Consider the following 16,508-nt stretch of genomic DNA (forward strand, 5'->3'; position numbering starts at 1 on the left):
GCACTGCTCAGTGCTTTGTGAGGTGTGGACGGGTTTTCTGAAGCAGTTGAACTCGATGTATATTTATTTCAAGATGATTTCAGACAGATGCAGAATAGTAGAGTGCTGCTGTACTGCAGAATAGAGACACAGAATAGAAGAGTGCTGCTGTACTACAGAATATAAACACAGAATAGTTGAGTGCTGCTGTACTGGAGAACATAGACACAGAATAGTATAGTGCTGCGGTACTGCAGAGTAGTCACAGTATAGTTCATTGCTGCTGTGTTGCAGAATGAAGAGAGAATTATCACAGTGCTACTGTTCTGCAGAATATAGACACAGTATAATACAGTACTTTTGTACTACAGAATGTTGTTTCGTAAACTGCATTTTGTAGCTTTTGTCAGTGCATGTGTGGCAAAGAAAGGTTTTGCAGTGGTGGGTCACCCAGGGTGCCTATTTTTTTCTTATAAAATATCTAAAGCTGAACCAGTACTGTACATAACAGTATAGTTGGATGCTGTTTCTAACTGATTTCAGGTTTAAGGAGAATATAGGTGTTCAAGTTGAGAGGACGTCATAAGAGCAAAAACATAGGTTGAAGAAAGAGGAAGAGACCAAAACATTGGTGAAGTGTTTAATGTTTTAAGTATGGCATGTAATGGTTAAAGGTAAGGTTTTGGACGAAGTGGGGTGCTCTGCTTTGAGTTAGATACAAGATTTAATAATGGCATGATGCTTAGTTAAAACTGAAAAAAAGATCAATAAAAAATAAGCAAGGAAAAAAAAAAAGAAAAAAAGAGGAGGGCATGATTTGAGGATGTTTTGGGAGGGGGGTTGGGGGACTGACCTGTAGATATTGAGAAGGAAGTCTGTGGATCAAAGTCGGCTTTAGTAATAACAGTATGGTGGTGGTTAGCACTCTGTAGGACCAGTGGCATGGTGTAGAGAAATGGACTGTAGGTTCCAAACGTTCAAGATTAGTGAACACTGGGAGGATCCACCTTCATGAAGACTATTACATTTTTGTAAAAAAAGAAGGAAAAAAAGTATTCATATGCCCTGTTTGCATATGCGCTTGAGTGCTGCTCTGTGTGTGTGTGTGTGTGTGTGTGTGTGTGTGTGTGTGTGCATTTCTCCAAGTGCCATAACACTTACACAGTATGTCTCTTGCATGTGTTCATATGATGATGAATAACGCTGAAACTAAAAAGCAAACTCTAATGAGATATTTGATTTAAACCTTCTCTGAATCGCTCCCTTCTGAGAATGGAGAAGTGCATGTGTGTGTGTGTGTGTTGCCAGTAGACACATCAGTCTTCATGGCGCTCCAACCAAGCATGCTGTGATGTGGTGTGGTGTTTAGGTAGAAGTATGTATGCACTGAACAAACGCCGCTGTTGTCTTACTCCAAGCATGCAGCTTTTTTTGGGGTTTTTTCCCGTTGGGTGAAGAATACTTTGTCGCTGAGACCACGACTGGTCATTTTCAAGCGAAAGATGCTGTCTCCCCCCCCCTCCCCACCAACCACCCCCAGTCGCTGCATGAGGGGTTACTTTTCTTTGTTCGCTTTTTTTTCACCGTCTTCTTCCTGCTTGGTGTGGAACTTGGGTGTGTTGAGGGGAGAAAAAAAAAACACAAAAAAAAACGTGGCCAGCTTCTGTCTTGTTTTCTCTCCGTGCTGCTGCAGTAACCTCCTGCTGACTGACCTTTGACCTCTGTGCGCCCACCCGCCCGGTCTTGATGTGGCTGCCCGCTGTCTTGTTGTTGCCTGTAGGGGTCAGGGGGGTCATCCGGGTTGTTGAGTAATGTGTTGGCGTTGCTGGTGTGTTGTGTAGACAAGATCAAAGTCCTGCAGGAGGAGGTGGAAGCTGAGCGGAAGGAACGGCCGCGGCACTCGCATGGTGACTCTCCCTCCTACTTAGGCCGTTCCTCTAATCGCAGCAAAGGTAAAAATATAGAAATTAAATTTTTTTTTTTTTTTAAAGAAGAATAAAAAAGAAAAAGAAAGAAGAAGGAAAAGAAAAACCAGCCTGGCCTGGCTGTTGTTGTTTTTTTCCTTCAGCCAAGCGATGGGATGTTGTGCTTTTTCCTTCCTTGTTCCGTTCTTCGCTTCTTTTGATTCTTTCTTTTTATTTAATTTTTTTTTTTATCAATAATTCATCCTGCCCCCCTTCCCCCTTCCCCTGCCACCCCCCTCCCCTCCTACATTTTTTTCTATGTTCATCGCTTCTTTGATTTTTTTGTCTTTCTACACTTCCCCTGCCCACCACCCTCTCCCTCCCACCCCCTTTCGCCAACCATTCCGCTCACTGCCACCTTTCTTCCCCAAACCCTCCCCCCACCCCCTCCCCCACCCACCTCATCCCTCCCCTCCAACCTACCCACCTATGAAGACACTCTGCATGTTCAGGTTTCAGTCATGTGCAGCTTCTTTTTTTTTCTTTTTTTTTTTTTTCTCTTTTTTTCCCCATTTTCTACTTACCAAGTGGATTTACTTTTCCAGTGGATTCCAAAGTTTTGTGTGTGTGGTGCCTGTAAAACACCAGTTGGATTCCTTGGTTTTCTTTGTTTAGGTCTTCAGGTGTTCTGAGATGGTTGGTTATATTGCTTTCACCTTCGGAGGTCGTGGGGTTATTCTGCTGTGGTTTTTTTTACTGGTGTCACTTTGGTTCTTGTTTTTTCTTCATTTTGATCGGGGAAGTAATTTTGCCGGGATTGGTTTGTTTTTTGGTTTTTTTTTTGTCTCTGAACATGTACGGATTATACACTAATGTGGATTACCTGCAAAGTTTTTGAAGAGGTGAAAAGGAAGTTACAGCACTCTAACAGGAAGAGTTTTTCTTCCTTGAGCTATGTAGTGTTGAAGTACAGTTTTGTCCAGCTTGCTTTTTTTTTTTTTTTTCCAGTGTGGCTGTGGGTTTGTGATGTTTGTGTGTGTGTGTGTGATTTATTTTGTGTATTGCTTCCCCCCTCTCTCCCCCCCTCGCCCCCCACCCCCACCCCCACCACTTCCTCTTCTGAGTAGTGTTGTTTTGCATTTTTGTGTTGATTTGAAACCCTCGCTTCTGTCAACTTCTCCATCTGTCAGAATGAAGGGAAAATAAATTATTTGGAATCAAGTTTGTTACCTGTCATTTATTTGTTTATCTGTGTTGGACAGAGGGAAAGGTATACATCTGGCACTTGTTCATTGTTTATGTGTGGTTAAATTGACACTATCATTGTCATTGCATGAGCAGCTTCATGGGTTTTTTTGTTTTTGTTTTTTCTTCTTTTTTTTTTAATGATGGTGATGATGTCCATGATTTTTGTTTTTTGCTTTTTGTTCATAACTGTTTGCCAGTTCATGGGTCATTGTTCTGTTTCCTTTACTGTATTTTGCCATGTTTACACCACTTTGGTTGTTTGAGAAAAAGAACATTCTAAAAATATCAGTCTTTAACAGTGCCTGTGGGTAAGATTATAGAAACCAACCGAACATTGGTAGGAGTGCGGTGAGAGGAGTTTCTTGTTCAGTTTTCTGCTAGAGTGCTGTTGTTTTATTTTACTAGATTTAGGAAACAATGGGTGTTGTTGTTTTTTTTAACATCCAAATGTCTTGTGATGTCATATGTGTTCATTGTCTGGATTTACAGACAGAGGGCTGGTTGGAGAAGGTGTTGCACATATCAATTCAGGTTTTGTTGTCGTTCATAAGTGAGATATTTATGTTCTTTCAAAGCATTGCCTTGTGTGTGTTTGTATGTTGTTGGTTTTTTTTGTTTGTTTGTTTGTTTTTGTTTTTTATTTGGTTCTTGTTTGGCAGGACCTGGGATTTTTTTCTCTTGAATTTGGTGGTTTAAAATGCATGGATGAAATATCTTGACGATTGCAGTTGGGAAGATTGTGTTTGGATGGTCTAATTTTCCTGAATGTGTTGATTCTGTTATTGTTGTATTGGAAAAAGTAATTGAAGTAAATTATTTTGTGATTTCATAAATTGACATTACAAATATATTGGATAAATCCGAACACAGTGTGTTAACGTCAGATGGCTGAGAATTGAAGATGAGATGCTTGCTGCCTTTAAAATGCTGGATAGTGAGTGGTGTTGCTAGGAAGTTTGTTTTGAAAAAAAATGTATCGAACCCCAAACCTTTTTAGTGGTTGCTGTAGTATCAGATGACAGTCACTGATTAACTGCATTGTATGTGAAATGTGTGTCAGCTGTACACCTTGGTGTTCTTGGCATGTTTTTGTTGGGTTTTTTTCATCATGAAAACCTGTGTGTTTGCACAGTACTGAGAGATTTGTTTACAGAGAAATCTTGCACGTGTTTGCATATTTTGAGGATAACGTATACGTCCTCTTCAGTTGAACCGTGCTGTTTTCTTGGCATCTTCTGATTCCAAGCTTCAGTGTTTGGTTCCATGCCAGTCTGTAAACTTTGGATAAGATTAAGAATCATTCTGATATGGTGATTTCTTGAGCACTGTACTTACATGCACTAACATATTTTATTATGTAATTTATTGCACTTACTTTAAGCTTATATTACACCTGCTTCTTTTCCAGGTTTTTTTTTTTTCTTGTAATGGAAACAGGATGACTGCTGGACTATGTGGTAAAGCAGTAAATGAAAATGAAAGATGTTATTAAAAAAAAAAAAAAGGGTGAAAGGTGTACAAGTTGGCCATGAGCATGAGGTGCTCAGGATAAAAACTTGTGACCATTGCATCAACCATCCTTTGCAAACGATGTCACCACTGGCCGGGACAGAATCACACACCAAGCCCTGAACTGGACACCTACAGGCCAAAGAAAGAAAGGACAAGATAAACTGGTGGCAAACACTGAAGAGAGAGAGATCTCAGACTTGTCGACAGACGATGAGGTGACACCGGCAGACTGGCTGAGATCCTTACAGAATGGAGCGCTCTGGCCGCTTCATTCGTCCAGGGACGTAGGAGCATCTAAGTCAGTGTTTCATGAATCATGTCACAAAACTTTGGTCACAAAAAGTGTCTGACCTTTTGGCCAACTTCCACTGCCCTTTACATTTTTGTTGTTGTTTTTTTTGTTGCATATCCAATGAGAGTTGAGAAATCCACATTATTCTTATTGATTATCAATTGTGCATCTGTTTCTGCAGCTGAGTTTCTTGCTCTCAAGGAAGAATGCAGTAACCTCCGAAAGAGGATTCAAGCTATCGAAGCCGAGATGAAAATGTGAGTGGGTTTGATGATTCGTTTTCTGTCCACTGTGTTTGAATAAAAGGAAGAATAAATGTTTTCTTGGATGTGAAATGTACGCGATTTCTGTCCATTATTTAGTTTTTCAGTATTCTTCTTCACCATAAGTAACGTTTATGTACATGTAATTTACTTTTGTTTTCTCTTCTTGGTAACTTTTATTGTGCTTTATTTGTTCATTTATGTTATTTCAGGGGTGAGTGGGGGATCTTTAATGTGTGCATTTGATATGCATCAAAACAGGAGATCAGTCTGTAGAAACTCAGGCGAGAATAAAGTATTCTATTGATTCATGTCTGGCGCCCATCTAATTTCTTTCTCTTTTTTTCCATGACTGCGTATCGCATAAAAACTTGCAGCTTTTATCAGAGTACAACAAACCGGCCTTATTTTGAATGGGGATTGTGTGAGATTTCTGCCCATTATTTAGTGTGACAATGTACTTAGTCAATGTCAGTAACATTTATTCATGAACATTTTGAAATATTTCTCCATTGTTATTTACTCTTTAATTGTGATATCCTAGATCATTGATCTTGCTGTTTTTTTGGTGGGGGGGATCTTTTATGTTGGCGTTAGATCTTCTGCATGCATGTACACACGAAGGGGGTTCAGGCACTAGCAGGTCTGCACATATGTTGACCAGGAAGATCAGAAAAATCTCCACCCTATACACACAGGTGCGCCAAATTTGAGAATAGAACGGGGGGGGAATTCAGGTGAAAATCCAGCACTCTAACCATACAGCTGTGACAACCGTCTTATTTGATTAATTTGACCAAGGATCGAACTCGGGAAGGTTGGGTGAGATTGCAGCGCTCTAACCATTTGGCTGCCAGCCTTGTCCAATTTAGTAATATTTCAATACAGTTTTTTTTTAATTTTTTTTTTTTTAGAGCAGGTCACATAAAGAGAACCTTCAGCTTTCGTCAGAGTACAACAAACTGCAGGAGTAGTACACTTTGCCTCTCTGTACCCTACCCCCACTCTCCTTTCTTTTTTTTTCTCAACCACTTTGATTAATTAGGCCCAGGGATCAGACTTTGGGGAAACTTAAGCCAGAATGCAGCAGTCTAATGTTAGTCTAATTTAATAGAATCTAATTATTCTTCCTCTTCATTGTTCATGGGCTGCAACTCCCACGTTCACTTATATGTATACGAGTGGGCTTTTATATGTATGACCATTTTTACCCTGCCATGTAGGCACCCATTCTCCGTTTTCGGTGGTAAAAAAAATCTTTTTTTTCTTTTCTTTTTTTTTTCTTTTTTTTGCCACGAGGGCAGGTCACGCAAGGAGAACCTGCAGCTTTCGTCTGAGTACAACAAACTGCAGGAGTCGTACAAGCACCTGGAGGCCCTGAAGGAGAAGCTGGCCACCAGTGAGCTGGCCTGCCGCCAGAACCTGACCGACGCCCAGAAGGACGCCGAGAAAAGCAAGCAGGAGGTGAGAGATCCCACCACCCTCCTGCCTACTCCTCCTCCCTCCTCCTCCTCTGCCAGTGCCGGTGTCGATGCCGGTGCTGGTGCCGGTGCAGTGGTGGCTGAGGTCACCGACAGTAGCTGGCAGGCCGAGGGCGGGCTGTTGCAGGTAGTGAAGGGATGTCCGGCGTTGGGTGTTGGATGTTGCACACGCTTTTCGTTTTGGTCGTGGTTTTTTTTTGTTTTTTGTTTTGCTGGGTGTCTTCTTAGCTCCTGTTGTTGTTTTTTTTGGGTTTTTTTTTGTTTTTGTTTTTTTTGCTTTGTCTTTTCCCTTCCTTCGTCTCTCCTCCCCTACCCGCCTTCCCTTCCTCCAGCCTCCCTTTGGTTGTAACACATGGATCATCGCCACCCAGCACTGGTCTCTGTGGTTTCTCACAGGTCTTGTTTGGAGTTTTTGGTTGGTCGTTGATTTTGTTCTTCCGGTGACACTGTGCGAGCGTAAGTGTTCATTTCATGTTTGTGTATGTGTGGGTGGGGGTTGTGGGGGGTCATTTGTGTTTCCTGATGTTGGCTGCCTGGCCTTCCTTTTGTGTTTCAGTCGCTGGCTGTGTTTGCCGTCTTTTGCATTTTGTTGTGGAATTGTGGAGAAATTCCCTTTAACTCTTCTGGCTGTGTTGCTACTGAAGTTACAGGCATTTTGATCGCAGAATGGTTGGTATGGTTGAGAGTGATATTTTGCAGATTTTTTTTTTCTGTATATAAATACAATATCAAACACCAGATTTTGTTATTGTAATTTGCAAGCAGATTTCATGATGAATGTGGGTGATTTCATGGATGGTTGTATTTTTTGTGTGTGTGTGTTTTGTTGTTGCAACTTCGATATACCCTCAAAACGTTTTTGGTGGTGTGCAGTGTTGGCCTAGTGGTAACACATCCACCTAAGAAGCAAGAGAATCTGAGGGTAAAGGATCGAATCCCACACTCCCCAGAATTTTCATCGCCTCCCTAGACCTTGGATGGTGGTCTGGATGCTAGTCATTCATATGAGATGATAAGCTGAGGTCCCGTGTGCAGTGTGCACTTAGCACAATAGCAAGAGAAGGGTTGTTACTGGCAAAATTCTCTAGAAAAATCCTTTTTGATTGTAAAACACTTGCAGAATGGGAAAAAAACAAAGAAGGGGTGGACGCTGCACTTTGGCAACACACTCTCCCCAGGTAGAGCCACCAGAATTTCACACAGAGAAATCTGTTGTGACAAAAAGTATTACAATACTGAAGACCCCTCCCCACTTCTGCCCCCTGCAATGCCTCAAAAAAAAAAAAACAAAAAAAAAAAAGGAAAAAAAGAAAAAGAAAATCCTACAACAAAAACAGATAATAAGAAAACCCTTCAGAGAATGTGTGGTGTATCTGACTTAACAAATGGGGTAATGTTGCTGGCCAAGCTCTCAGTAATTAGGGTGGTTTTTTTCTTTTAGTTTGGGGAGTATTTCAAGATTCAGTCAGCATAATTTCTTGATGCACAGCAGACTTAGATCACCACCGTTGGTTTGTGGTTTTTTTGCCGGCATAAGACCAGCATTTGTGAGTGTGCATTGGTCAGGTACACACTTGGTCAGTGAGATAATTTTTAAATGAGTCATGCTGTTTTAATCACTGTCCGATTTAATTGCTGCCTGAACTGATCTTATGATGAAATTTCCTTTAAAATCTGCCCATTCTGTTACACTGTGACAGTCACCCTCAAATTTAAAAGGGTGTCTTTCAGGTCTGTGTGTGTGTGTGTGTGGACATTAACGGTACTTCTCATGCGTGAACCATTCTGATTCCTGTTTCTGTGCCCTTGTCTTCCCTGTGTGTCCTCACTTCCTGCAGCATCGTCGGTCCTGAGCAGACACATGTCTTGTGTCTCTTGCTTTCTTTGGAGTGTCGTGTTTTTCTTCCACCTTGAATGGCCTGGTGTCAACAAAGTGACTAATGGTGTGAACAAACTGAATAAACACTCATTTAATAGGTGTAAGATTTTTTTTCTTCTTCAATTTTTGTATGTTTAAATGAATCTGAAATATTAAGAACTCAAAATTTTGAAATGTGTGTGTGTGTGTGTGCGTGTGTGTGTATGTATGTGCGTGTGTGTGTGTACGTGTGCGTGTTTGTATGTGTGTGTGTGTGTGCGTGCGTGTGTGTGTATGTATGTGCGTGTGTGTGTGTGCGTGTGCGTGTTTTTATGTGTGTGTGTGTATGTGTGAAAATGAAAACAACATCCCATGAACATTTTCAGCAACTGCATGAAAGATGTCCACCAGCTGTCGAATCTCCAGTCCTTTCTCTCATATTTACTTCCCGCGCATTTCTTGTCTTTGAGATATGACAAAGTACTGGAGGAAAACATTTAAACATGTTTCAATATGGGATGACTCTTACTGGAATAACATTAGTGAGCTCACAAAACAGTGAATCATGTGCAAATCACATATTCCCTTGAAGAGGCGGAACTGTTTCTTGAATGCCTATGCGTAGGTGTGCATATCAGCAAAAGGTGGCCATAAAATATTAGGAAATTTTGCAAAATTAACTTCTGTATGTCTGTCGTAACCAGATTTGATGGATGAAGTACACCAGATATTTTGTTACTGAGACGGAATTGACTCTTTTTGTTCTTAACAATGCTTTCAGCCTGATATAGCCTCTGTGGTTGTTAGTCTTTGAAGGAGTGTTTAACTTTGCATGAACTTAGGCATAAGTGTCAGCATGTACTACTACTACTTTGTTCACTTGGTATCTTCAGGGTGAAAAAATCTTCCATGCATATCAGGAACAAAATGATGATGACATAACATTGTAAATGTTTCCTTTACAGTGATGATTGATAAAAAAAATTTACTCTATTGTGATAACTGATTGACTGTTGCAGTAAGGAATTCCTGCGAGTTTGATATTGATGTTTGAAAAGTGATGTTTGATGATAGGAAAGTATCAGTAAGTTGGATGCTGATGTTTGAAAAGTGATATTTGATATAAGGAAAAGTATCAATGAGTCTGATGTTGATGTTTGAAAGGTGACGTTTGATGTGGAGGAAGTATCAATGAGTTTGATGTTGATGTTTGAGAGGTGACATCTGACGTTAGGAAAAGTATCTGTGAGTTTGATGTTGATGTTTGAAAAGTGATATTTAATGTTTAGAAAAATATCAGTGGTTCAGGGTGTTGCACAGGAAGCAACAGACCGTGCAGTATGGTACAGCTTTGTTATCATCAAGTGATGTGTAACGGAGGACCTGTTGTATTGATCGTGACTGCGTCTTCATCCACAGCTCAATGAGTCTGGGGAAGAAGTTGTACAGCTTCGCTCACAGTGCCAGCAGTACTCCCAAGAGCTGGCCTCCCTGCGATCTCAGCTGCAGACCATAGAGGCTGACTACAGTGTGCTGGCCTTGCGCAGCAAGAAGGTACGCCATCTGCCGTCTCTTTGTGTTCACAGCTGGTGACTTCACACAACAGAAGTTAGAAATAGAAACGCTGTTTCAGGCAGAACAAAAATCATTGAGTTCAGGGATTTTCATGTATCCATTCTTTTGTCCTAACCATTTTGAAACTGTATCAAAGCACTAGTTCAGAAATAGAAACACTGTTTCAGGCGAAACAAACTCGCTGATTTCAGTGATTTTCTAATATCCTTTCTGTTGTCCTAAACATTTTGAAACTGTTTCAAAGCTTTGCTGTGTGATGTCTGCCTCAGGCTAGCTTGTTTAAGACGTTATGTGTGTACTTTATGATAATCAGAGCAGATTGAGAACTCATGCTTCATTTCTATGATATCTTACTTATAAAATCACTGTCTTAAAAGATGACAGTTTATTGATTCCAGTTCAGAATTACGTATAAACTGGCACTGGTTGGGACGTTAGTGTGGGTAAAAAGGAAGTGATGAAATTTGCATTTGCAAAAAAAATGGGTTTTTTTTTATCAATTTACATGCACCTTGATAATAACTTCTGAGATTCACCAACTTTTCCAGAAAATCACACAAAAATCTGCATGTTTTTGTCCAAGAAGTGAAGGAAATTAAACTGCCCTTTTTTTTTGTTGTTACTTAACCATTTATAGCACTGGGTGCATGGTGTTGTGTGAATGCATGTGAGAGCATTGCCATTTATGACAGATATGAATGAAATACTTCATCATAATTTTCCGAAACATTCCTCCATGTCAGTGATATCTTGACCCCCCGACATTGCCAGAGGCAAGATGAGCATTGGATTTTGATCTTTCTGCTTTTATGTTTCCTCTTTTTCTTTTTTTTTCTCCAATCGATTGCTTTCTATTGAATTTTACTTATCTATTTTGCCTGATTATCTTATTCCAGATCGGGCATCTGCTTCTCTCTTCTTTTTTAAAATTATTTTTTATATATATTTTTTTTAGTGGTGTAGTTTATACAGATCTTTCTGACTACTCCTTTGAAAAAAAAAAAAAACGAAACTGAAACTACATTTTTGGTTTGTTTTTTGTTTTTTCTTCCCCCCCACACAACGCAGATATCGTTCGTATCCAGCATCCCACTGCTGATACTGCTGTTCGCCGTGTTGCTGGCGCTGTACCCCACCCTGGAGCAGATCACGGCAACCTCCTCATAGTCTCCTCCCCCCTGTCCTCTCTGCAGCGGCACCGGGGACTCTGTCGTTGGCATGGCAGCCGCCTGGAAATGGGGTAGCGCATTGGCTCCTCCACCTACCTGCTACCTTGCCTTCTTGGAGGGGTTACGCGAGGGATGGAGGGGGTGGGGTGGCTCAGTGGGGGCTGTGGTGATGCAGAACCAGTGTTGTACGGTGCGGTGCAGCGTTTTCTGTGTGGCACCTGTTTTTGTTTTGTTAACATTGCTGCTAAGAAAAACGTTTTTGTTTTTTGTGGGTTTTTTTTGTTTGTTTGTTTTTTTTCTTTGTTTTTTTTTGTTAGGTTCTTGTCATAATACCCATAATTTGATATTGGTTTTCTCTTTTCTTTTTTTTTTCTTTGTTTTTCGTATTGACTACTTTTTCTTTTTCTTTGTTTTGTTTGGCCTTACATTTTTTTTTTCTCATTTATATCATATTGACTTGCTACCAGTGCTGAAAGAGGGAAACAGAAAAAAAAAAAAGATAAAAAAGTTTGTTTGATTTGAAACCCACCGAATCCGGATAACCCTGCTCCTCACATGTGATACCAGTCAGTTGACAGTTTGCGTGTAAGAGTAGTGTGTGTGTTTTTTTATGTATGTGTGCTGTGCGGAATTCTTTCAGGGTTCAAGAGGGGAAAAGGTATATATATATATATATAGATATATACATACATATATATATATATAGTAGTTTACATAAGTGTGCGGTGTGACACATTTCAGGGTTTCGAGAGGAAGAAGAGACGTGTAAACGTGAGTACGAATGTGGTGTGTTCAGGCTGCGTACCGTCACATGATGATCTTCATGAGAGGTCTTCCCTCCCTCCCTCCCCCACCCAAACCCTGCTAACACCTCCCCTCCTCCCTCCCCACACCTTCCCACCCCTCCAAATCCTTTCCAAAACGTCACGACTTCTCCACAGAGGGGTAACAAAAATAGAAAAAAAGAATCACATGTTGGATTTCAGAGCTATTGATCTTTTTTTTATATATATATATAGTTCCAGATGATATCTGATAGTTAACTTTTCTGGGTTGCAGTGTGTTCTGTGGGTGCCCCTCCATGTTTCACTTTGTTCCAGTGTGTGGTCAGGATAACAGCAGACATCTGAAGGGGCAGAGTAAAGAAGAAGTGGAGGGTGTGGGGTGGGGGTGCTGGGGGGCAGAGGGGGTACAGGAGCTTATGTTTTGGAGCAAGGGATATTCTTGAAGTGTTATTCAACATGTATTTGATATTTTTAAGAATAATTCAATATATATATATATATAAAGAAAGTCATTTTATAAGAAGTTTGGGAGCTAAGTTTGTTACAAGATGGGGTTAAGATTTGTTTTCCATTTGTGTGATTTTCAAGAAAAAAAAATTGTTTTAAGCAAATTTTACATAAAAAGCATTTGAAGAAATTGCTTTGGACAATAATAATGAAAGATTTTAAAACATTTTGAGGAAAAAATATGACAGTAAAAAAAAAAATGCCACTCCCACCAATTCGGACAAAAATGAAATAATGTTTATTATATACTTTTTAAGTTAATTTTTTTTTATGTGGAAAATTGTAGATGTATAAAATAGCTCCTGAAAAAAAAAACCCAAAAAGATGATGAGTTGTGGATTTAGGTTTGGCAACGGTTACATATTTCATTCAGAAAAGACACACAAAAAAACAGAGTGTAATTTGAAGAGAAGTCGCACAAAAAACAACAACAAACAAACAAAAACAAAAACGGGGGCAGCCTTTTAGAATGGCTAGCATTCTGTTGATTTACTCGGCCACTTGTATAGAATATCTCTTGCTCATTCCCGTGTGGTATGTGTTGTTTAAAGGGAACCAAATGTCTGGTGGCAGACAAAACAAAAGAACACACACTGGAAATTATATATATAAAAAAAGAAAAGGAAACCCAAACAGGCAGCCAGCCTCCAGGGATCTGATGACTAAACTTGTTTTGTGCTGTGATGACTGATTAAGTGGGTCACAAGGGGTGTCACATGTCTGAATATATTCAGTTTTGGTTTGTAAATGTATGTTGACGCTAACCCAGACCTATAACATCAGAATCAAAAAGGTCCATTTGTTGATGTGTACATAAGTAGGTTGTTGTAGGTTTTTTTTGGATTGGTTTGGTTTGTTTGTTTTCATGTTTTTGATGGCAACAGCAGAGAGAGTTGAAGTTTAATTAGCATTGTTTAATTCCTGTATTTGATTGGTCGTTTGATGGTTGTTTTGTTGTTCATTGCATGTTTGGAATCCAGATGTGATAATTGGTTAGAGAGAGAGAGAGAGAGTGTGTGTGTGTGTGTGTGCCTGCACATCCTTCCCTGACCCAGACTCCCCTCCCTACACATTGATGTGACATTGGACTCAGAAGGCAGCCTAGAGGGCATGTAAGCAGAAGACTTGTTAGTGCAACTTCAGTTATGGAAAGCAAGCAAAACATGGTTGATGTGATCACACACCTGATCTTGCTTCTCCTGGTTTCAGTTCTTTGTAGTGCAAGGTGTTGTTTTGCTTTGTTTTTTGCATTGTTTAAGTGTTGCTTTTTTTTTTTTTTTTTTTTCATTTTGAACTGGCATGTGTTACATATGGTAGGGTTTCACTAGTGGCTAGATCCCGCCCAAGTTCACCACAGTGTTCATAGTTTATAGGTAACTTTGGAAATCTTCACTGGATCTGAAACTTAATAATTGAACGTCTTGCTGGTATGGAAGATGTAGCAGTGTCGTCGGTTGTCATGAGGTTGGTGTGAACATAATGGAGATCCTATTAGCATTGTGCCAAGTCTGTCAGGGCCAAGTTTTTCCACAGAGCTGCCTTGTGGAAACCCAAGCGTTAGAACAGGTGCTTAGATGTCTGTCCGTCTTCTGTGTGTGTCTCATTTTATGCGGATTTTTAAATGCACTGATGAATAAATAAGTGATGATTATATTAGTGTGGCACTGAGTTATCTGTGCCAAAGTTTGCAACCAGTAAAAATACCTTGGGGGTTACTGTTTAACAGGCACTGCATTTCCTCTCCTATCTGTAAATGGCAGACTGGAAAAACAAAAACAAAAAAACGTTTGTGCTTTCAACATCAGGTTTTGTTTCTTTAGTCACTACTAGTGGACTTGCACTATGAAATTAATATGCTCAATCTGCTGCTTTAATATTTTTCAAATCAGATTGATTTCTTGCCAACTAACCTCATCAGCAAACCTCATGAATTATGCATGTTGATGCTATAGCATAACTGTAAAATTATTTGGGGCACATGGGTCAGGGTGATTTCAAGTACATGAGTTGTGAATTGTTAAACATATATTGTTCTTAATGGAAATTGACCAGCTGTGTCAAGCTTGTTGTGACTGGTTGGCGGCATCAGAGATGCACCAGATGAACTAAGCTTGACCCTCTTTGGTTTGAGTGCACATGCTTACTCGTTAGTACATGGAGTGTGTGTTAACTGCAGGTTGAGTGATATATGGAAAGAAAAGCTTCTCTTCCCATTTCCCTGTACACACAAAACATTTCATAGATGCATGTAACTCTCCATTCCAAGCAACAAAGAAATTTGTGAATACCAAACAAGCGTAGATACTAGATGTCAGAACATGCTCAAGAAAAAAATAAGGAAGGAAAACATAAATGGACGTATAGTGAATTATTTCAGAACAGAAACAAACAGGACATGTTTGTCTGTGTGTGTGTGTGTGTGTGTGTGTGTTCAGTATGACAATGAATGAGTGCCTGCGTCCTGTGGAATAGCGAATGTTCCTCAATGGTTAAAACTGCATACAGGAATGATTGGCAGTCATGAGTGATCCCAAAGTGAAGTATATTCAGGTTTAGATCTCTCTCTTTTTTATATTGGATGTACAGCTGTATTTCTCATTCAACCACGTATCATTTTTTGTTATTATGTACACTGTGTGAAGTGATATTTATTTTGGCTTGTGTGAGAGCATTGGCACTGGCTTGTACTTCAGGCCCAAGGCCTTTTCCTTCTGTCTTGCTGTTAACACTTTTTGTCAGTACTACATTTAGTGTAATTTCACCCAGGTACATGCCTGTAGTGTTAAACACTCATGGTGATCCTAATGACTAACAGAGCCCAGCTAAATCTGGGGAAAAATAAAAATAAAATAACAGGACAAGACAATATTTGACGCTGCTAACTCCAAGTCAGATTAATCCCTATCCCACATACATCAGATATACTCGCATGAATTGGAGCGTCTTCCAAGAGAAGTAAGCGAATTGTGTCCATTGTTTGACAGCTGAGTACATAAACCAGGAAGTTTGTGTGTGTGTGTGTGTGTGTGTGTTGGAGAATCGAGAGAGAAATCTGTTTATATCTCAGATATGTTGTTCTGTTGGTAGATTACCTCTATTCAAAACCATAAACATGAGTATGTACATAGTGTCATGTTATCCATTAGTTTGTATATTATAGGTGTGTGTGTGTAAATATCTGTTCCGACATCCATTTCAGAGGATTCATCCATTTAAAAAATAAACAGTTATCATGAGGAATATTTGTGTGACTGTATTTTTTGTTGATGGTGCGTGTGGAAGATGCTCATGTATAATGTCTCAGTGACCACGGGGGCACATGAAATAAACTTGCCTTGCCTTGTTTCTGTGCAGTTCATTTTTCCCAAAATTTTTGTGTTTTTACCATTCCTAGTGACAGCAAATCCCCCTTCTAGAATGAAAGAAACTTTTTTTTCTTTAGTCATTTTTTGAACAAGAAAAATCAAGTGCAGTAGTGCCTCTAGGTATGGCTTGTGTGCAGACTCTCAAGCTCGTTTCTGACAGCAGTACTTTTTTTTCTAAGTCAGTACATGAGTGTGTATCTGCATCTCATCCATCACACTCCTGTGCTGACCATCTGCCCTCCTTACCTGTTGATTAGCCTTGCCAACTTTCAACTGATACCATGTTCGGATCACCACCAGAGAACCACAAACCTGCAGGTTATTAAACATATGGTGGGAAAGTGGCTCAAATTTGCCTGTCTCGGACGTTATTATCTGCAGCTTTAGTTGCCTCAGACTTCTTTATCTGCAACTCTGGCATTATCTGTAACACTGGCTGTCTCACACCTCATTATCTGCAACTCTAGCTGATATACATACCCAGAATGTGCGACAGTATAGGTTCAGAGTATATTGTCATCTTTGTTGACGCAGACACAAGGGTGTAGTGGCTTGTTCAGAATAATTGGT

At 39.9% G+C, this 16,508-nt stretch overlaps 1 protein-coding gene across 7 annotated transcripts in view; it reads left to right on the forward strand.

The window, feature by feature from the left end:
• The window catches only part of LOC143299908 (uncharacterized), a 57,687-nt gene extending 41,874 nt beyond the window's left edge, over positions 1 to 15,813 (forward strand). For 5 of the 7 annotated variants that reach the window (XM_076613416.1, XM_076613417.1, XM_076613418.1 and 2 more), the window contains 5 exons: positions 1,821 to 1,931; positions 5,117 to 5,192; positions 6,503 to 6,662; positions 9,957 to 10,091; positions 11,181 to 15,813. In XM_076613416.1, coding sequence (XP_076469531.1) covers positions 1,821 to 1,931; positions 5,117 to 5,192; positions 6,503 to 6,662; positions 9,957 to 10,091; positions 11,181 to 11,279 — 581 coding nt within the window. In that variant the 3' untranslated portion in view covers positions 11,280 to 15,813. The remainder of the gene's footprint in view (positions 1 to 1,820; positions 1,932 to 5,116; positions 5,193 to 6,502; positions 6,663 to 9,956; positions 10,092 to 11,180) is intronic. The other 2 variants (XM_076613420.1, XM_076613421.1) reach the window with 1 other exon arrangement.
• The last annotated feature ends 695 nt before the right edge of the window (positions 15,814 to 16,508 follow it).

This window comes from Babylonia areolata, chromosome 25, assembly GCF_041734735.1.
Source record: "Babylonia areolata isolate BAREFJ2019XMU chromosome 25, ASM4173473v1, whole genome shotgun sequence".
NCBI classification, from domain to species: domain Eukaryota; kingdom Metazoa; phylum Mollusca; class Gastropoda; order Neogastropoda; family Buccinidae; genus Babylonia; species Babylonia areolata.